General features: G+C 43.9%; 1 protein-coding gene across 1 annotated transcript; it reads right to left on the bottom strand.

The window, feature by feature from the left end:
* Positions 1-21,593: 21,593 nt before the first annotated feature.
* On the bottom strand, positions 21,594-22,043 carry LOC309958525 (retinal rod rhodopsin-sensitive cGMP 3',5'-cyclic phosphodiesterase subunit delta-like; the record flags this gene model as incomplete). Its single annotated transcript, XM_082834485.1, has 1 exon — positions 21,594-22,043. The coding sequence occupies one exon, from the start codon at positions 22,041-22,043 to the stop codon at positions 21,594-21,596; it is 450 nt and encodes a 149-aa protein (XP_082690611.1).
* Positions 22,044-22,499: the final 456 nt, after the last annotated feature.

Below are 22,499 nucleotides of genomic sequence, written 5' to 3'. Positions count from 1 at the left end.
GAGAGTTTTGTTGAAAGAAACAAAACACTCTCAAAGGCCTGAGCCAGCAGTATGCTGGGGAGTCCAGCCACTGGTGAAACTCACATCTTGTCCGGGTAAGGCAAAAAGCAGGGCAGAACATACGAAGAAACAAGCGCTGTAATATTTTACAAGGTAGTCTCTATGTTGACATGCCTTAAGCACAAACAAACAAACAAGGTTAAATGCACCTAGAAAAAAATGAAACCTCTCTACAGGAATTTGAGGGTCTTTTTTTCTGAAATGTTTTTCTAACTCTTCACTATTATAAAGCAAATCTCGTGTATATTGCTCTGACAACACCCACTCAAAGAGCCTTTCATAGCTGCATTCTGAGGGTCAGCCTCAAACATTCACTGAAAAATGAGGTGGGAGTGACTGTATTCTCGATGAATAACTAAATTTTTCTAGCACTAGACATATTCTGATGATGTAAGTTAAAAGTCGGCAGTTACTTTCCCCTCTGCTAAACGGAAAGCAATTGGGGAATACAGAGGTGGGAAGATAGCCTCCTCAGGTCTAAAGCATACCTCTCCACTCCCTACCCCAAACCCGTCAACAGCGTGTGTCTCCCATTAACCCTTCTTCATAATTGTCTATAGGTCAGAATGTGGGGGATTATTTTCAGTGTTGAATATTCTTGAAACTTCCCCTATCACCCAATTCAACCAGCACTTCTTGAGCACCGCCCATGAGCCAGACCCTGAGTTAGGCACCAGCTCCCCCGTGGGCACCAGACAAATGTCCCTTCTTCGAGGAACTCATAATCTGAAGGAGAGTCACGCCTGTATACGGCCAGCCAGGGTATCATGTGAAAAGTGACAGCGTAAGAGCTCAGAGGAGAGTGTAGTGTCTTCCTGGGTTAGGGAAGAGGGAAAGCATCAAAGCAGTTATGTTTGATCAGGGACTTTAGGGACATTTGTGTAAGAGTTCACGGCTGAGGAAAGGCAAAAAGATATTCCAGCCCTAGAAAGCAACAGAAGCAAAGTCATGGAGGCATGAAAACGCACCCCAAGTTTAAACAGTCATAAGCATCCAATGTGGGGTAAACAGAGAGAGAATGAAGCCTGGAAAGGAGGTTGGAACAGGTTGTGAAGATCCCTTCCTACCTGTTTAAAGTTTATTTGGGGGCAACGGGGAATGATTAAAGGGTTTTAAAGCAGTTGAATGACTCAGTCAGACTCATGTTTTTAAAAATAATTCTGAGATCGGGAGTAAGATGGGTTAGAAAGATAGAGACTGAAGGCCAATTATTCAAACATAGGATACGAATAGGGACAGTGGAAATTGAAAGAAAGGAACTAACTTGACATTTTTAGAGAAAAAATGTATAGGAGCCGGCAGCCAACAGGATGTGGAAGTGTGAAAAGAAGAATAACCACAAAAGTTGCTGAGATTCTTGATGGGGAGGGTGGTGACAACATGAACCTAGCTGTAAGAAAGGGCAGAAGAGCAGGTTTGGGGGTGAAGAAGGGGGCCAAGAGGTCCTATTGCTACATGGTGAGTTTGAGACCTCTTGTTACAACCAAATGAAGACAGCTAGTACACAGCTCTAAAGCAGCCTGGAACTGAGACGGGAGACCGGGGCTAGAGATAAGGATTTAGATGCACTGGCAACCTCAACAATTAAAAACTGGTGCGAGGAAGGAACAAAAAAAGCAGAAAGAAGCAATAGTAAGCAAGCTGGGAGGAGAAAAAGGAAGCCAAGGGAGGGCATAGTTTCAAAGCAAGAGTGGTTAATAGTCGAATATTGCAGGGAACCTGGGACTTGGGTCTAGATGGAGGTCATCACATTTGACAGTATCAGACCCCTTTGCAAGCAGTTTTAGTACAGCGATAGGGGGAGCTGCCTTATGACAGTGGTTATATTGTACAGTACTCATTAGCACCTTCATCCTCAGATGTCAAAGAACTGTTTCGGAAATAGGATTCAGAACATCAATTATTTATTAACAGCTAATCAGGGGATTCAAGCCTATTAGGTTAAATCATTGAAAATATAAAGCAACATATAAAGGTATACAAATAATTACCTCTCTAATTTCAGATCAGTAAAGATGCAGGATAAAAGAACAAAAGAAACTCTTAGAATTGAGAGCCGTGGAATATTGATGTCCAGCCAAATATGGTAGGCGTGGTGAGTCCAAGCAAGCACTCTAGAATATACACCAGGGTTCAAGTCCAGCTTTGATCTTCTAGGTATGCAATTTGGGGGAATTAAACTTCTCTAAGCCTGATTTTTTTATCTCTCTAATTAGGATAATCGAAATAACAAATACATATAAAAGCTCTCAGCATAGTGCCATCACATAATAAATGTTGACTTATTATAATAACTCATTATTCTAATTGTGCAATTATTATAATAATGTTTCATTTAGTCTTTACTTTTTTAATCAATAACTATTTTTGAGCCACTCCCCTCTATGTACCAAGCATGACTCTAGGTGCTGGGAATATTAATTAAAAAAAAAAAAAAAGAGTAAGACCCAGTTCCCCATCACAAGAAGCACAGCCTAAAGGTTTAGAAGGCAAGTGGACAATTGCAAAACAAGATGATCCTTGTTGTAACAAAGGAATGAGAAAAGGTGCTCAAAAATATTCAGGAGGAAGCACTCGGTGCTACCCCAGGACCTGGAGAAGGAGAAGGGCTGTCAGGCCAGGCTACAAAGATGAAGGAACAGTCATTACAAGGAAATCTGTGAAGAAATTTTAAGGATAATAATAAATATTAAGGTGCCACCACACACTCACACACACACACACACACACACACACACACACACACACGTACCTGAAAAAGTCAGAAAAAGAAGGTTCTTTGCCCAAGGGCAAACAGCAAGAGAAAAGGAGCTGGAAGCAACCCAAACTCTTGTCATCCAGCTCAAGGAGTTATTTTGGCTGAAATAATCATCATGTAATATTTACACTCTTCCCACCTGAGTTTGGGCTACATGTTCTACAAGCAAATTAAACATCTCCTGCCTGTCCTCTAAAAGTCTAGCATTTAAAAATAGGTTACTAACACAGGGACAAATTCAAGAACTTTGATGACAAACTACCCCCTCAAGATAGTGTTCTCAAAGGAACAATTTTCACGTTCAGTTTGGTCCCCAAGGTGAGGATGTTAATAGATTTTGCCCTTCCCTTTGAAAACAACAAATATCAGGGAGAAATTTTAAAATTGCATGGTTTGGTTTCTCAAAAAGTCAAAAATAGACAGATCCAGCCATATAATGGAGTATCCTTCTGAGTATATACCCAAAAGAAGTGAAAGCAGGATGTTGAAGAGATGTTTGTATATCCACGTTCATAGCATCATTATTCACAACAGCCAAGAGTGGAAGCAGCCCAGGTGCCGATCAATGGATGAACAGATAAACAAAATGTGAAAAATACATACAATGGAATATTATCCAGCCTTAACAAGGAAGGAAATTCTGACACATGCCACAACGTGGACGAACCTTGAAAACATTATGCTAAGTGAAATAAGCCGGTCACTAAAGACAAATATGATACGATTCTGCTTACCTGAGGTACCTAGAGTGGTCAGATGCATAGAGACAGAAAGTAGAGTGGGGGTTGCCAGGTGCTGTGGAGTGTTAGTGGGAGTTAGTGCTCAGTGGGCACAGAGTTTGAGTTTTGGAAGATGAAAAATGTTCTGGGGCTTCCCTGGTGGCGCAGTGGTTGAGCGTCCGCCTGCCGATGCAGGGGACACGGGTTCTTGACCCGGTCCGGGAAGATCCCACATGCCGCGGAGCGGCTGGGCCCGTGAGCCATGGCCGCTGAGCCTGCGCGTCCGGAGCCTGTGCTCCGCAACGGGAGAGGCCACAACAGTGAGAGGCCCGCGTACCGCAAAAAAAAAGTTCTGGACATGGCAGTGATGATGTGGCTACACAACAATGAGCACATACTTATGCCACTGAACTGAGCACTTCAAATAGTTAAAAAGGAAACTTTTATGTTACATATACTTATCATAATTTAAAACAATTTTTAAAACTCGAATGGTTGCCATGCTCATTAAATGCCTGTTCTTCATCACTTAGAGGCAAATAAAAACACCCCGTTTCTGACATTTAGATGCAATGCCATCTGAGGAAGGGACAAGAGACTGAGGCCAGGCGTATCAGAAAGTTCTTTATCCAAAGGAGCAGCGTCCAGTTACCATTCCCTGGGAATGGACATCTTTGTAAACCACTAAGAAGGTGGCCTTTTTGGCAGCCATCATCTGACAAGTTCTAATTAAAATAATCCCCGTGTAACAGCATCACCCCGCTAGGGAATGACTGTCAAAGTGCACATTCCAAAAATTACTAGTTGAACTTCTATGTGCAAAAGCATTAGGCCAAGCTTTATGTAAGACCTGTGACTGCAATTCTTAAATCAGTTCTTGCTCTTAAGAACTGTCTAGTTGAACAAATAATAGACACAAGAAAAGTTAAATGACGATAAAAGAAGTCTATGATTATGTTCAATTAAGTAGTATTTGTAACTAGCCCTTTAACAAACTTGGAGAAGGGAGAGATGACTGGGGGCTGGAGTGTTCCAGGAAGACTGATGCAAAAGACTCTGGGAGAAATGTTCAGGACTCAGTAAGTAGAAGCAGATGACCCTGGTTCAAGTAGTGGGTTTGTGATGGGAAGTGGTAAGAGAGAAGGGTAGAAAGAAATGGGAGCCAGATTACAATAGCTTTTAAAAAGTCATTTTCTGAGTTTGGATTTCCGCCTCTACCCACAGAGGAACCACTGTAGGTTTCTGAGAAGGGGCACTGTATGATGAACACAATGTTCCCATGTGCGGTGGCTTTGGAGAGGGAGACCCTTAATTGGTAGAAAGTTGGATTCCAGCCCATTGAAGTGTATACCTGAGGGCCACTGAGTCACAAAAAATGAAACCAAACACATGCTTTTGTTAGGTTAAAGTTAGGACTTTAAAATGTGTCAGGCCATATGCTTATAGATGCACTGAATTTTTCTTGAAGGATACACAGGAAACTGCTGACATTGGTAACTTTTTAGGAGTAGGACTGGAGGTAGGGGAAGGAAGACTTTGACTTTTCATTGTGTACCTTGTACAATGTGGATACACTTCTCAACCATGTGCATGAATTCATTTTATAATTTTAAAAGTTCTTTTAAAAATGACAACCAGATAGTGTTAAAAAGTGGGCTCTAATCAGCAAATTCAAGACATTTCTAATTACAAAAATTGACATGTATCTCAATCTTGTTTGTACCATATCTTTTTTTTTTTTGCGGTACGCAGGCCTCTCACTGTTGTGGCCTCTCCCGTTGCAGAGCACAGGCTCCGGACGCGCAGGCTCAGCGGCCATGGCTCACGGGCCCAGCCGCTCCGCGGCATGTGGGATCTTCCCGGACCGGGGCACGAACCCGTGTCCCCTGCATCGGCAGGCGGACTCTCAACCACTGCACCACTAGGGAAGCCCTGTACCATATCTTAATCTCTATCACATATAGTGAGATGTTGTGAGAATGACCTAAAAGTAATGGAACAAAGCACAAAGAACTAACTCCACATCTGAGGCTTTACCTCAAAACAAACAGATGAGCCACTCATAATAAAACACCTTTTTGGTGTATCTGCCTGAGTCTATTCCAAACGAACTCCCCAATGAAAACAAAAATCAAAAATAGTAGCCCACAGTGTATTTGATAAGACATATCCCCATCTCAGTAAGTGGCTTTTTCATCCTTCTAGTAGCTCAGAGCAAAACCAGTTGAATCATCCTTGACTTATTCTTTTTCTCCCATCTTCTATATCCAAGTTCCATCAACTCTACCTTAAAGATTTATCCAGAAGCCAGCTGCATGTCACCAAACCTACCACCCTCACCCTGGTCCACCATCTCTACCTAGACCACTTACAGTAGCTTTCATTCCACTCCCTGCTTCCACTCTTGTCCCATACAATCAATCTTCATGGGACAGCCAGAAAGATCCTCCTAAAATGCCAATCTGAAGAAGTCACTCCCCTGCCCACAACTTCCCGTGACTTCCTGTCATATGGCTAAGACCCAAAGTTGTCGCCTGGCCTCAAAGCGTGCATGATCCAGACCCAGTTTCCTCCCCAACATCACATCCTGTGCTCCCCGCTGGCTCCCAACACGCCAGTCACACTGGCTTCCTGCCCACTCCTTGGACACAGCAGCGACCCCATCTTTGGGCCTTCATCTCAACCAATTCAGGTTGAGAGAGTCACTCAACCTGAATCTCTTCCCCCAAACGTCCCTGTTCCCCCACCTCGCTTCATTTGTGTCTCTAGTCAAATGAAAACTCATCAGAGAGGCCTTTCCCAGCCATCCTACATCAACTTCTAGAACTACCTCCCTCTCTTTCCCTTTGCACTATTTTTTCTTTATATCACCTGAAAGTATGATAGATACTCATCTGTCATTTGTCGTTGTTTAGTACCCGCCTCACCCAACTAGAATGTGCTCCATGACGTCAGACTTTTTTTTTTTACCATCTTCACTGCTATATCCCCTAGGCCTAGAATATACCTGGCAAATAAATGAGAGCTCAATAAATATTTGTTGAAGACTGAAGCACAAATCAAGGCACCCAAGATCACTGGACAAAAAGAGGTTTTTGAAGCCCCAAATGAGGCATATGCATAACAATGCCCAGTAAATTTGGGGTAAGAGAATGAAAAACCCAAAACATCAACTGACAGCCATATAAGTCCATTGCTTATCTACAGCATGCTGGGAATCCACATGTATGCTTGACATTAAGTCATACTTTGCAACATCATCTCTGTACAGGCTGGAGGGCTATCCTTAAGGTTTTGTGTCTAAAGAGTAAATACGGTAACAACTTTCCTCCTCCCTTTTTCCAGGACCAATGAACTTAGACTGAAAATTCTGCTGAAGAAAGAAAGCAATCACTGTCTCACCCAGAAGGCCCAGAATATTCAATTATTCCATGGAGAAGGTCTAGACAAAGCCCCAGCCTTGGAACTAGGAAACTGGGTCAAAGTCAAGTTCTACTACAAATTCAGGGACCTTGGGCAAATCATTGTATGTTTCTGATCCTGTTTCTTTGACTATAAGGCAGGAATGATGACATGTTCCCTGTTTCTTCACATGGTCATTGTAGAATAAAATGAGATGATGCACTTACCAAGGCCTCCTGAAAACTAAGTGGACCATACATCATGTGTGGTCATCAACCTGTACTGGCTGATCTCTAGTTCACATTCCCTTCTCTTTTGCTGGTGAGCTTTGTCTAAACAAGGATCTGATCAGGTCCCTCCCCTGCTCAAAACATTCACTGATTTCAACTTGAACCTTCAATGGTTCAAACTTCTTCACAAACTGAACCCAAACCATTTTTAGGGTCACACCTTCAGCCCATTCCTGTGCTGTGGCCTGTACTCCAACCACAGAGAACTACTCCTCATTCCCTAATCTAATCATGATCTATTGCACGTCTATGCCAGGCTATGTGCCTAGGGCCCCACCCTCACCCATCCTCCCTTCTTCCATCAGGAAAATCCTAGGCACTCTCCAGCCTGAATCAGATGCTTCCCCCTGTGGGCTTTTTCTCGGGCGCCCTTAGAAAAATCAGGGCGCCCTGAATCACTGCTTGTTTGCAAGTCCTTTCTCCCACCGGACCAGTGGGTCTCCATCGGATGTTGTGTGTCCTCAACATATAACAGGGTAATGCATACAGTAGGTAGCCAGTGTCTGTTCTTTCTGAATATGGCTCTCTCAGGCCTCTCCAGCTCTAGCTCCCTATGACTTATGGCTTGGAGTGTTATGAAAGGCCTTTTCTTACTCTTCTACCCCTGAGGAAATATTCTGGAAGGTGAAGCTGATTGAAGACTCCTAGGAGGCTTCTAGAAACAGGCAAGAACTGAGCAGAGGGACAGAATGAAGCTAGTGGCCTCTTTCCAGTCCTCATAAGTTATGTGTTTAAGGTGTGCTTAATTTTATTTGAGGTGCTTTGAATTCTCTAGTGAGACACACCCATATTTAAGTCTGGTATAAATGGAAATGGTTTTCAACTTATTCATTTTCAGGATTATCCAAGTTTCTCCCTTTCATGCTGGAGGAAACTCTTTTATTTATTTATTTATGGCTGAGTTGGGTCTTTGTTGCTGCACGTGGGCTTTCTCTAGTTGCTGCGAGCGGGGGCTACTCTTCGCTGTGGTGTGCGGGCTTCTCATTGCAGCAGCTTCCCTTGTTGCAGAGCACGGGCTCTAGGTGCGCGGGCTTCAGTAGTTGTGGCAGGCGGGCTCAGTAGTTGTGGCTCGCGGGCTCTAGAGAGCAGGCTCAGTAGCTGTGGCACACTGGCTTAGTTGCTCCACAGCATGTGGGATCTTCCCGGACCAGGGCTCGAACCCGTGTCCCCTGCATTGGTTAAGGTGGATTCTTAACCACTGTGCCACCAGAGAAGCCCCTGGAGGAAACTCTTGAATTGACTATAATTCAAAGCAATCATTGTTCTTTAGCTGTCAAGGTGCCCTGTTATTCTTTTCATAAATATCCTGGATGATCTGATCCCAGTTCAATGCAAATTCTATTTTTTTTTCCTAGCCCTGTACCTTTTCAGTTGCTAAATTTACAGCATTAAAATGAAAGGAAGAAAGGAAGCCCCACTTTTGCCCCCACTGCTAACATGATATATGTCTGGATTTTAATTGCCCTTGTAATTATACTCTTGGCCAGGTCTCCACAGGTATAATGTAGAAATTAAACATTACGGCACAGCCTGAAAAGGCCTCGCTGAGGTACGAAGACACGACGGCTTTGTAATATCTCCAGCCATCAGGAGAAGGAAAGAGAAAGATGAAAAGGAGGCCTGGGAATGTCATAAGCTAGCTAGCAATCCACTGAAGAAGCATTTTCTGTCTATGACTACCTCGAAGACTGTGTGAGCTGGAAGGCTGCGAATCCCCTGGTGGTTTGATAGTCAGCTAAGGCGAGATGAAAATGGAAGAACGTGGATTGCTTGACTGTGAGTTAAGAAATAAGCACAGCAACAAAGGGAAATATGCTATGAGATTTTCTAAATATTTACCAAGGGGAGTTGACAATTCAGTGAGTGGAGCCAGACCTGACAGTGAGCTCTCCTGACTGCCTCCAACACCTTCCCTCGATCACCATCTCCATCTCTAAAAACAGGTGATCCTCACCCCTGGGGTTGTCAGAGGAAAAACCGTCTCTCTGTGATAACCCGGTAAATGCTCCGTGATGATCCTAGCACACAGACCGCTGCATTTACTCTTCCTCCCCAGATTTCTTATCTAAAGTAGAGGAGTAACCAGACAGCAGTCTGTAAAACACTGAGTCAGTATAAACTACGTTTAAGGTAAAATACTTCTTTCCACAGTAATTTTCAACTAGTGATATAGCCACGTGATTTCAGAACCCAGTATCCCTGAACCTCCCTGCCAGTCCTCATTCCAAAGTCAAATTTCTCATCAGCCCACATAGTAGTTATTTTCATTCTTGATCTTCCCAAGTCAATTGATAATTGTTAATCTGCAGGTCAAGGTTATTAATTTTCTTAAATTATTTTTTTATTTAAAAAAATTATGAAGAAATGTACTTTATATCACTTTAAACTTCCCACTGGTTATGTTTCCTACCATCTCAGGTCTTGAATGGAGAGTATAATTTTGCTTTTGAATTTGAAACTTGGAATAATATACTTCAAGAGCAATTTAGTGACTGGGCTTAGATTAAAACAGGTATTTGACAGTCCCAATAATTCCCTAAAGTCTTTTCCTTCTCCATTGCTCCAGAAATGCTACATAATTATCTGTCTTAAAATCTGTATTGTCTCAAGATACCTGTTGTGTAAAAATGCATACATCTGTACACCTAACAGGCAATGGGGAGGTTATGGAACAGTTTAGAGTTGAATACTCCTGATGTCTTCTCTCCTATCCCCAATACCTTTTTAAGATTTCACTAGGATGAAAGTACTGGATATTAAAATATATCCTCTCACAATCTCCCTCAAAGGAAAGAAAATGTCAGTGGTTTAATATTAGGCAGAACTTCAGGAAATAAACCCAATACTGGCCTTGAGAGAGAGAGACAGGAAAGAAATGGTCTAGAATGGTGAGAAGCATGGAAGGCACGTACCACCACTGCACATAATTGACCAGGTAAATTACAGTTAGGTCTCACCTTTAAGCAAGTAGCTACACAAATAGAAGGCTAGACTCAATGACTTCCAAGGTCCCTTCCCAGTTCAATAACGTTTGCCTCATGAATTTTTTATAGTCATCCTCCGTCCTATCACGCTGTCCCCATGCATCATCAAGCCCTCCTGGCCAATTCCACGACTGAAAGGAAAATCTGTTTTCAAAAAATCCATGCTTTGACTACTGCCAAAATTACAGGTCTGTCCTTGAAACAATGACCTGCACATAATGGGCATGGGTAAGTACCTCTGAGCAAGGAAGTGTCCAATACCTTTAGCAATATTTTTAAAGCTTCTTTGATATAGGCAGAATTATTACCTGAGAGCTTGAGAGTGAAAGATTGTGAAGCTAAGAGACAATCCTATAACCAAACTTTCCAATTTATACTTCCATATCCCCTGCTGACTTCTGAACCTTAAAAGAGGGTGGAACTGAACAGGTGAGTTTGAATCCCAGCCTCACCTCTCATCAACTGAGTGATGTGAGGGAAATTACTTACTCTCCTTGAACCTGTTTCCTCACTTGTAAAATGTTGATTATATGAGCTACCTTGAAGAGTTATTGTGACAACTGAATAGGACAATACAAAGAAAACACTGAGCATTCATTTACTCATTCCCTCATTCATTCAACAAAGATTAACTGAGTGTGCAGCACCAGCCAGGCACCAGGCTAGGCACTGGTATGTAAAAGACAGAAAAAGAAAGAAAGAAAGAAAGAAAGCTACTGTTATTTTTATTTACCAAAAACAAGCCTGTTTCCAGAACTGTGGCAGAACCATCAGATTCTGACTCTACTTCAAAACTTTCATTCACAGCTAGTTTGCCTAAAATAGTCATTTTTAGTTTGTCATATAGGAGAGTCTGCCTCCTGCCACACCTTTACCTACTCCGAAGCTAACCATCTAGCAGGTATTTTGCTAAAAGACACCTTCAGAACACTTGGGAGAAGCAATGACCAGAGCAAAAAGTGGTATCCCAGCTCTCAGCTGGGCAAGCCACTCAGGAAAACTTGATACGCCTGTGCTACAAGGCCCATCCCTGGATGCCTGGGAGGTTTGGGGTGCTTTCAATTCCATGAACAGACTGTCTTCTGAGAATTGGGGATTAACAGGACTGGCTCATCCCCAATCATTGTGACTGGACCACCGATAAAGAGAAGGGCAACAGCTAAGGGGGTCTAAAGGCCATGTGTTTGTAATGTAGGGCTTATGTCTTTCAGCTGTCCTTTATGCTAGGATTTGATAAAGTTCTGTATAAATGACCCACTTCTGAGGAGTCAGTTAGCTTCAAGGCTGGTGGGCTCTTCTTCAGTGTGAGCCTAATATTCCTTTTTCTAACTAGCCCACAGCCTCTTGGCAAGTACAAGCCTAGCTGTGTTGGGTACTGAGCATTCAGTACACTTAAACATTTTGCACTTCCAAAAAAGAGTTTCCCAAGACACTCTGGAACCCACGGCTCCTAGCAAAAGAGTTAAAGTCTGATACTGGAATAGGAAATGACCTGCCCTAGGTCATAGGATCAGAGGGTGGTCAAAGAAGGAATTCTAGAATAAAATTTGGTGCCATCTTTGAAATTAAGAATCGGTTAGTGGATGGTACAGAGGTGCCTAAATTTTGTTGATTTGCACACTCCTCTCATTCAAGAGCCGCCTGAATCACTTTCCTTAGGAATTCAATATAGATCGTGACTAACTCAAGGCTGTGGACTTTGCAAGGCTGCCTGCTACCTGGAAGTGACAGCCTAGCCTCTCCTCACAGGAGTTCTGGTGCAAAAACACTGTCACTATATATCCACCACCCACCCACCCCCCTCCACCATCTGATGCATACAAAACTGTGGTTTCTTTTCATTTTCCTTCAGTGATTTAAGCGTGTTACTATTAACTCCTGGTGCCTCTAATTCCTCACTGAAAATAGTGGTTTGGATATTAATAGGCTGTAAATCAAGACCCTACCTGGGGCTCGTTGTCACGGAAACGGTACTCAAGCCTGCCGCTACTTCCCCACCTTTGGACGTCTGGGCGAATTGGTGGGAGTTGGGGATTGTTTTAAAGCTCCTGTTATTTCTCCCACTTTCTGCTATTTCTCAGGGCCAAGTTGTCGGAGAAAGAGGAACCCGTGAGGCAAGGGAGAGTAGAGTGGACCGTAGCAGCTTGGAGAAGCGGAACTCTTTGGGAGAGGAAGGGTGGGGGTCCTTGGAGGATGGCTTGGGGCACGCTGATCTCTCCTTCTTGGGGCTGCACCCGGCCACTCTCCGCGTCGTTCCCAACACTCGGGGACCCGGCCCCTCCGCCGCCCTGTCCTCCCTGCCTGGGCGCAGGGCTGCCGGGGAGCGCGCTGACAAGTTCCCCAGAAGAGAATCTGAGCGGCCCCAGGGCTGAGGAACCCGGCAGAGAGGGCAGCGCGGAGGTCCGACAGGCTTGAAGCAGGACCCCCTTCGTCCCCACGCCGGGGTCCTGGAGGAGGCAGCCCGGGACCAGAACACGCACCCCCCTCACCGCCCTCCCAGCGCCCTCGGGCGACGCTCCAGGATCCGGCTCTCCAAAGCAAGCGCCCAGCTTGCCAAGCGCCGCCGAAGCCCACGAGGATTCCCGCGCCCCGGGGCGATAGCTGCCGCAGCCGCCAGGGCCTCCCACGGGCTCTACGCCCGGCACCCAGGGCTGGGTCCCCACCCGGTCCCCTGGGCCCCGTGCGTCACGCGCCCCCTGGGCCCAGCGCCTCCGCTGCGCTCGCGCCGCGCGCCCCTGCCTTGCGCCTCCGCACCCGCACCCAGCTCCCTCTGGCCGCCGGGCCCTCCCGGGACTCACCTGCGCTGGGGCTGTAGCGGCGGCCACCCCGAGCCCGGGGGTGGCAGCGGCGGCGGCGCAGGGGGAGGAGGGCAGCGCAGGGCTCCTGGCACAGCGGCCGCCGGGCGCCTGGTGCTGCCGAGCCGCGGACCCGCCCAGAGATATAAATAACATTATCTGAGGAGGGACATTCCTGCCGGGGGACATCGCTGCTGCCGGGACCAGATAGTCCCGCGGCGGGGGCGGGGAGGCGGGGCCGCAGCCTCCCGCAGAGCCAGGCCCAGCCCCCGCCTTCCCCACCCACTCCCGCACCTGCCAATCAGCCTCCAAGCCCGGGGCCACCTGCCCGGCCTCCGCCCGGCTCCCCGGGCCGGCCTCCGCCCCCCTCCGGACTGCATGAGCCCGAGCCGCCAGAGGCCAGAGCCGGCCGCAGCGCCCCCATAGCTGCTCGCCGCCCCTCACCGCGCGCTACCCCGAGCCCCCTGCAGCGGGGAAAGGATTTGGCTTTGCAGCTCCGGCCTAATTCGTTCGCCCAGAGCGGCGAGTCTGGCCACGAACATGAGCCCTCCAGTCTTTCCCGCCCTGAGTCCCCACTGTATACAGTCAGGTTTTTAAAATATATTAAAAGACACGCTTAGGCCATAGGGTAGGCAAAGCTGGCGCCCCGGCAGTGCGCCCCCGCTGCGGCGGATTTGGGAGGGACAGATTGTTCCCGGGGGCTGCTGTGTTAGAAAGCGTCCTCCGGGGCTTCTCCTGGATGGTAGTAAGAACAGACGCTGGGAGGGCTCGGGTGGGCACTGGGCCCGAGACCCGCGCCCCCAGCCTGAGGGCTCGGTGTCTCCGTTTCTGTTTGCAAACCTGGTGTGGTCCAGGCGGACCGGGCAATGCTGGCGGGGCGCAGCCCGCAGTCCCATGGCTCGCGCGTTACAGGGACTGTAATCAACAGGCAAGCTGCCACCCCAGCCCACCGACACCTCCTGGCCAGACCCGGTTTCCAGGCGAGCGGACGCTTCCGCACGCTGGGTGGGGTGGGATGCTGTAGGCCAGAGAAAACACTAGAACCGATGGTGCCAGAGAGGAAAAACAAAGCATCTCCGAGTCACCTCGGGAGAGAGACACAGAAGTGGCAGCTTACAAGGCTGTCCACTTTCTTGACTTTCTTACTATACAAGGTCATTGTTCAGTAAGGCTTGGTGGTACACCTTGCTGCAACTTTAATCTCCTTCCTCCATCAGCCGTGCTGAGACAATTTCTCACCAGACATCAGCCCAGGTAATCTCAGGTGTTTTGGAGATGACAGTGGAGATTTAAAGCGCAAAGATGAGAAAAGAGTTTTAACTTTGGTGATGCCTGGTGTTCTTAACAACGAAACAGTCTTACACCTGAGTTATTTGCTTGGGAGTATAATTATGCTGCTTTCCAGGATTCACCAGGAAAAGGGTGTTTAAGTGCCAGATGTGCGTGCTTAGTTTATATATTGAACATATGCAAAAATACTTCACTTCCTGCTGCAGTCACACCTCTTTTGAGAGTGGGCATTTAGACGTTGAGATGTGCTAAGTGGCGCAAACTCCACAGATGTTACAAAGCCACAGAACTCTCCACACTACCACCTTGTTGTCTGGGCCCTTATTAAGCTCAATTTCCCAAGACACACTAGTAATAGAGGGAAGATAATAGAAGAATATTTGTGGTCAACCCATTAGATTAGCAGTGAGCCACCCTTCCCCCTTTCTGATAGCATTTAAGAATCCATTTGTTTTTTTACTGAGTTAGAAACAACAAGGTCTTTTTCATTTAAAAATTAAGAACCAAATTCTGGCAAGGAAAACTCAAGAAAAACAGGCCAACTTCAAAGGCTGAGACTATCATATATCTCAAGTAGAAATCTTTGTTCTATTTTTGAAATAAAAAAATGGAGAGAAATTATGTATTTGTGTTTTTAAAAAGCCTTGTGTGGATAAAGTTATTAAATAAATTCATGATACCGTAGAATTGCAGCTCTGCAGCTACATAATTATATACTACATGAAACAGACAATTCCTTAGCTTTAGGGCTCTGAACTGAAGAGTTGTACACATATATTTCTTTGTAGCCTTAAAATTTATAATTTTCAACCACGAGAAAAAATTAATATGGCAAAAGCACCAAATCAGTGGACAGATTACCCCAGGATTTTACAAACCTGTTCAGCTGCTTTAGTTATTTCCACTTTAGCTGAAATCTAAATAATTCAATACAACCTCATTTGCTACAGAGCCTGTTATCCTGACAGCATCCCCACATGCTTTACAGCTAATTGAGTTACAGTGAAATGATAAATTAGGACTGAGGGAGAGAGGAAGTTTAGAAGTACAGAGGAAAAGGGGATTGTCAAATAAGGAGGGAGGAAAATGGCAGATCCCAGGGAGTGGGAATGAGAAACTGGGGAGAGTGAAATAGGTAAGAAGGAAAAGCTCATATAGGGGTTCATATTTGAAGTCATTGCTGTGGGCAGCAGGGATTAATTCTGCAGGGACTTCCTGAGAAGAGTTCATAAAGCCTCCCTGAATTGTCTATCAGAAAGGTGGGAGATTGGTCCTCATCCTGGGTGGTCAAGGGACTGCCCCCCTAACCTCCTATTCCATGTTGACAGCCCACACTTCCAAGCTACCAAGCAAGCTCCTAACTGGCGATCTGCAGTTCTAGGGCCAGAGAGAAGGTGTGCATTTGAAACTGGATGCTGTCAGCCAGGAACTGGGGCTTCTACTTAACCAGGAAGTGAGAGGAAGCCCTCGCAGAACTGTCAACCCAGCTCCAGCTAAAATCAATAGGTGAGAAGTGGATATAAGTCAGGACATTAGAGGAATCCGACACAAGAAGGAACTTTCATTTTCTATTTCTATATTCTCTGAATTTTTCACATTGAGCTTGTATTATCTGATAATTAATTAGAGATAGTAAAGAAAATAATAAGTAGAGATTGGGTCAAGATGGTGGGTTGGGCCCATGCATTTCCCTTCTCTTCCATCCTAAATCTCATAAAAAGATATGTCTTAAAGAGAATAGAAATCTAACAGCACAGGGAAATAAGAAAAAAATGTGATCAATTTTCCAGGAATTTTTAGGAAATCCTGAAATATAGAAGAGAGAGGCAGGACCTGATCTAGACAAAAACAAAGTTAGAGGAAATCAAAGCAGGTTCAGGAGAAGGAATAGTTTAGGGAAATTCCAAGCAAGAGTCAAAGGATACAAGAGGAGGTGGGGGGTGGGGAACCTAGGATAGAATAATTCATTGAGGAGTCCCCTCCCCTGCTGGCCTTAAGTACCAAATGTTTGCCTGTGGGATAAAGTTAGCAGGGATCCCGGGACCAGAGGGGCAGAGCCCAAGTATACACTGACCGCTAGAAGTAATAGGGAACTTTCACTCTCTCTGGATAGCATGTTGTGCCCTTCCTTCACAGTTCCTGAAGACAGGCTATGATTAACAGAACAGACAGGCAAGCCGATCCTCAAATAAAAGATGATTGGACAACCAAAATCACCAAAGATTTTGTCAGCGGAGGGGAACCAATACCATGAAGGAAAAGCACCAAACACAACTAACAAAGAAGTAATATCAGAGGAAACTAAGTTAATAAAGAAAACAGAAGATAACATTTAAATGAATTTAAATTTTATTCAGCAAGATTTGAAAGGATATTGTATCCAAGAAGAATAATCAGTGAGAGAACGTAGAGATTTAAAAAGTAGTTTCTGAAGTTTAAAATTCATTAGCTGATCAGCAGAACTGATCAAGTTAAGAGCAGATTAGTGGAAACAGAAATTCTCCCCAAACACAGGGCAAAAAGCAAAGAGATGGAAAGTTTGTGAGAATGGTTGAAAGTCATGGAGGTGAGAGCCTCAAGTTCCAATATCTGTTCCAATAGAAGTTACAAAAGGAGAGAAAAGAGAGAGCAGATGATAATAAGGAGAAAGTAGAATAAAATTTCTCAGAGTTGAAGAAAAATATGAATTTTCAGATTCAATAGAAGCAGTTTAAAGCAGGATAAAGATTTTAAAATACAGTTTACAGTTTTATGTACAGTTTAAAGCTTATGATTTGATTCTAAGACCCAAGAACTTGAAAAAATTAAATCATAAACCAAAAATAGAGACTAGACTAGCTTCCTGTGCCTTGAATTAAATTAATCCTACAAACTATTTTTACTGAATCACAGAACCAGTTATTTGTTTGAAATTTTAAGACTACTGTGACTTAGAAATGAACATGTATCAGAAAGCTACTTAAAAACAGAGATACCAAACCAAAGAAACCCAACCCTACCCAATGTTCCCCTCATTCAAATGTCTGCTAACAATGGAAAAATCGAGAACTCATGGTTATGAACAGAAAACTTTGAAATAGTGCCTAGAGCTCAAAAAACATTAGTTCCCTTCATCTTTACCTTGTCACCAAGAGATGCATTTCATAAAACTAAACTGAAATTTCTGTTCCATTTCTGGGAACATCTAGGGGAACCACAGTCTCTACAACTTCCAAAGACAAAGCAGCAGGAGGACCCATTTGAAAAGCCCACCATTTACAATACAGAGGCATCGAGGACAAAGGAATAAACTTCACCTTCAGATGCCTCAAACAGAATGGTCCTTGCAAGGAATCTGAAAACTGGCAGTGAGTGTGTAAATACCAAACTGACCTCCCTATAAAGGAGCAAGTGACAGCGATTTCAAGTTTCCATCCACCGATAATGGAAAGGAGCAGAAGAGCAAGACTTACATCCTGTCATCCACCAGTGCACGGAAGCACTAAACAGCCTTTGGAATAAATGGGCATCTTTCCTTCTATAGCTGTGCCTGAGCTTTCCAGGATTAGATTTTCCATTACCTAAGAGATGTGAGCTCGTGCAGATGTAATAGCAGGCTTATACTGGGGTGTGATGATAAACTGGTGTCTGAAGGCACTTATGTTCTGCTGCAGGTGCCTTGTTCAGGCTGTATTAGTTTGAGTGGGCTTCCATGACAAATACCACAGACTGGGTGGCTTAAACAACAAAATTAGTTTTCTCACAATTCTGGAGGCTAGAAGTCCGAGATCAAGTTACTGGCAGGGTTGTTTCTTCTGAGGCCCCTCTCTTTGGCTTATGGTGGCCATGTTTTCCCTCTGTCTTCACATGGTCTTTCCTTTGTGTGTCTGTGTCCTAATCTCCTCTTGTGAGGACACTAGTCATATTGGATTAGGGCCAGCCACATGATTTCATTTTACCTTAATTACCTCTTTAAAGGCTCTCTCTCCAAATCTGGTCACTTTACGAGGTACTTGGGGCTAGCATTTTAACATATGAATTTGGAGTGCAGGCCACAATTCAGTCCATAACCCAGGCCTCATCTTTTCTCACATGAATTTCTTCTTATAAATCTCCTAACCGCTATCCCATTCTCCACTTTCACTGTCCTTCAATTCTTCCCCCACATAGTAGCCAAAGCACACTTTCTAAAAAAGAAATCTGATCATGTCACTCCACTACTTTAAATCATCCAATGGCTCCCTGTTGCTTTCGGGATACAGTTTTAAGTTTCCCAGCACTTAGCACAGCCCCTGACACGCAAGATGTACTTAAGAAAGGCCTGATGAGTAAGTGAGTTAATAAGTGAATTAATGAACAAATAAATCATGCAAACTAAAAGAGAGCTGCAGTTCTGGAGGCCAACCAAAGAAGTAGGTAATTGAAAGTCATTTCTAGTTGGCTTAAAAATATATATTTGTGACTCTTTACAGGAGAATCACTTTCCTATTTATGTTTGAGTAAATTTATTTCAATAAATTCACATTCCCGGAGACATAATTGGCAATATTTGTGTCTGCATTTCACCAGCTCCTCGGCCACCTTGGCACATTCATACCTAACTTACTGTCTGTGGATGAGAAATGAAGTCAATTAAGTAGGTTTTATGTTCACACCCACTATCAAGTTCACCTGCCGTCTTCCAATGTTTCATTCATAATGAGGTACAGCAAATACAATAGTGATGGTTCAGCTCTGTGGACTTTGTCTCTGTTTGCTCCACCCTCTCAGTGCCGTTTTCAGACTTCATCCTGGGGCAGTGGCCCCACTCCAAACCCCACGCTCCAGTATGCCAAAGCCTTGAGCACGTAGGATTAAGAACGTAGGAAGGTGGATCAAAAAGCATTACAAGCAGTGAGTTGGTGTTGACATTAACACTCTGTCTTGAGTACTCCACAGAGTGGATAGTCTGTATGTGAATAATCAAAAGTGTCTAAACCTGAAACCTTTGTTCTCTTCTTTTATAAATATTTATCAAGCCAGGAACTCAAATCAAGGAGAGAAAATATAATTTAAAACTCGAGTTTGTTAACAAGGAACGACAGCTAGAGTGCTAACAATTCAACCAATTAAACAATTTTGTGTTTGTGTGATAATTACTGCCAGCATAAATGATCTTGTTAATTGCTTTAATTTGTTAGCAGTTTCCAAACTTACAATTTTTTTTTCATAGTATTAACCAAAACCTTTGGGAAATTTTCAATAAAATTTGGAAAGATACTGCCATGAAGGATTCCATCACCTCTGCAAATTCATCTCATTTTCTATTCTGTGGGATATTTCTGCAGCTGCTCAACTTCTGTTGAATATTTCTTGAATGCTTTAAAGACTACAAGAGAGTCAAACATGATTTATTCTGTAGAGTAACTGGTTCTTATCAAAAACACCATTCTTCACGTTCCTCTGTATATGGCAAATTTTATTTTTAAAAGATTTATCATTTTCTTTTTCCCAAATGCCATATAATCATTTTTATTCAATTTCATGAAGTAAATTGCTATCCTTATCCTTATTGCCAGATAAAGAAACCAAGAAACTCAGAGTTCAAGTAATTGTCCAAAAATCACATAGAACTCCAAATCCCTTCCTTATGAAAGAGTTATTTATCTAGGAAGCAGTATCTTGTGGGGTTTTTTTTAATATATAAATTAATTATTTTTGGCTGCGTTGGGTCTTCGTTGCTGCGTGCGGGCTTTCTCTAGTTGCAGCAACGGGCGGGGGCTACTCTTCATTGTGGTGCGCGGGCTTCTCATTGCAGTGGCTTGTCTTTGTTGTGGTACACGGGCTCTAGGGGCATGGGCTTCAGTAGTTGTGGTGCACGGGCTCAGTAGTTGTGGCTCGCAGGCTCTAGAGCGGAGGCTCAGTTGTTGTGGCAGGAGGGTTTAGTTGCTACATGGCATGTGGGATCTTCCCAGACCAGGGCTCGAACCCGTGTCCTCTGCATTGGCAGGCGGATTCTTAACCACTGTGCCACCAGGGAAGTCCCTCTCATGGGTTTTTAAATTAACAGATCCCATGATATTTAATGTAGATGATCTACATTATAGACTAATTTTTAAGTCAATAATTAGATCAAGAATTTAGCCCCCAATTATGCTGAGTGTGTACAAGTAACAACTCAGTGCTGCTAGTTCTATTCCATCATCATCTTAATCATCAAAATACACTTAATTAAGCATCTAGCTCTGGACCTTCCATAGCAGAAACTGAAATAAGCCAAAGCTTTAGACCCTTCTTTTGGAAGTGTTTCGAAGCTGTGAGTGAGCATCAGTATTCTGTTACAGACCCCAACTACTGCCTAAACCTATTTCTCAACTCCCACTCCTCACATCTACCAAATATGGCCAGCAATTGAAGTAGGAGCTTTCACATACGATTTCAAGTACTTGAGGTATTCCCTGACCTCATTCTAAAGATTTTATATATTTTATATATATATATATATATATATATATATAAATCTTTTAACTTATTGCATAACTAACAACAAATATTAAAATGCAAATAACCCTGGGAAGAGTTAAGTTTTAAGGCACAGGCGTTTAGCTACTGGAGTAAAAAAAGTCAGTGCCACTTAGTGACATTTTAATAGCCAAGCAATTCTTTAGAAAGATGGTAGTAGGGTAGACTGAAAAGATTAATAGATGTAAAGTCAGAAGACCTGGATTCTACTTCCCTTTATCCTCTCTATGCCTTTGTTTTTCTTCCACAAAATGATGGCATTGAACTAGCTAGTCTCTAAGGACTCTTTCAGCTCTAGCTTTCTATTATTTTTTTTATTATTTTAATTCATATGTTTTAATTCACTATGTAACAATAATATCACAGTCTATTTTACAAGTTAAATGTATGAGAATGTATGAAATAGAAATGGTAGGAAAAAACTAAACGTGGGTCAGGAACTTGAATTTTCCCAAAACCAGGGGCCAAAGGAAGATGTGTTGCCTGCAGGGCCCAAGAAGGAGGCAGGGAGGGTGACGGGAACAGCTTGTGGTATGTGTTTGTCCCCGTGTCTACTCCAAGAAGGAGTTGAGGCATGCCTTCTGCCCTGGTCTGGGATTGGGAGTTTAATCTGGTCAATTGAAGATGGTGGCTTGAGAGAAAAAAGCCATCTGGTACCTACACAGAGCTGGTCCCCTGGTGGCCACAGGTGGGTTTTGCCATAGAGGGAATTAGGGGTGGAAGTGTCAAAAATCAAATGTATAGAGGAAAAAAGTAAACAGTTTTCTCCTTCCCCCTAAAAAAATGAATTATTGAAATGCACACATATTCTTCTCTCAAACGTAGAAAAGTCTCACTCTGGATGTGCTTACAAGAAGATCGTCGTCAAAAAACTTTGTTTCTGTAACATTTCCAGTTAGTATGCTTGCTGGCATCATCTGGGACTCGGGCGCTGCCTCTATCAGGGACTGCCGGGTGTTTGTGGACTTAGGAATCACAGAGCCAAACTCGAAGAACCATTCTTCTAGGCATTGCCCTTTGAAGTAAACTTTTTGTTCCAGGCGGACTTTTTCCATTTGCTTCGCTGAAGAGAAGTTCAATTCTCGAGACACTGCCTTGCACTTGAGGATTTTCTTGGGAACACGGGCTTCATGCTCCACTCCAGGGCCTGACAGGTCTTCTTTTCCTTGCCAGAGTATCTTCCCTGTCTCAGCATCCTGAAGGTTCATCCAATTTAGTTTGAAGCCCCTGAGGATCTCCCTGGCCCGCTCGCCCTTGGTTGACATGATGCGGCAGCCGCTGCCTGCGGCTCTCCCATGCTGCAGAGCCTTGTAGACTGTGCCCAGGAGCTGAGGACTGAGCCGCAGCCCGGCCTGCAGACCTCGGGCAAGCAGCGGCAGCGCCCAGACCTGGACCAGCCTCTTTCCCCTCAGCTCCGGCTCCTGATCCCTTCTCCTTCCTAGCTTTCTATTATTTTACACTTACAGCAAGAACATACTGGATGTTCGTTACAATAATGTTCTTTAAAAGGAAAAATTGGAAATGAGTTCAACATTCATCACAATGGAACTGATGAAATCAAGTATAGTGGGTAGACACGTATAAATTCTATGTAGCCAGTTAAGTGATGATATGGTTTTATATTTATTGATAAAGACGTCATGACATACTGTTGTGTTTTTTTTTAAAGTAGCCATCAAATAATTTCCATTTGACTAAGGAATGAAGTATTTTATATAAGG

Source organism: Leucopleurus acutus (assembly GCF_964270905.1).
Source record: "Leucopleurus acutus genome assembly, chromosome: 1".
NCBI lineage: Eukaryota > Metazoa > Chordata > Mammalia > Artiodactyla > Delphinidae > Leucopleurus > Leucopleurus acutus.
The sequence above is the reverse complement of the archived record's forward strand: the minus strand, read 5'-3'. Positions and strand labels throughout refer to the sequence as shown.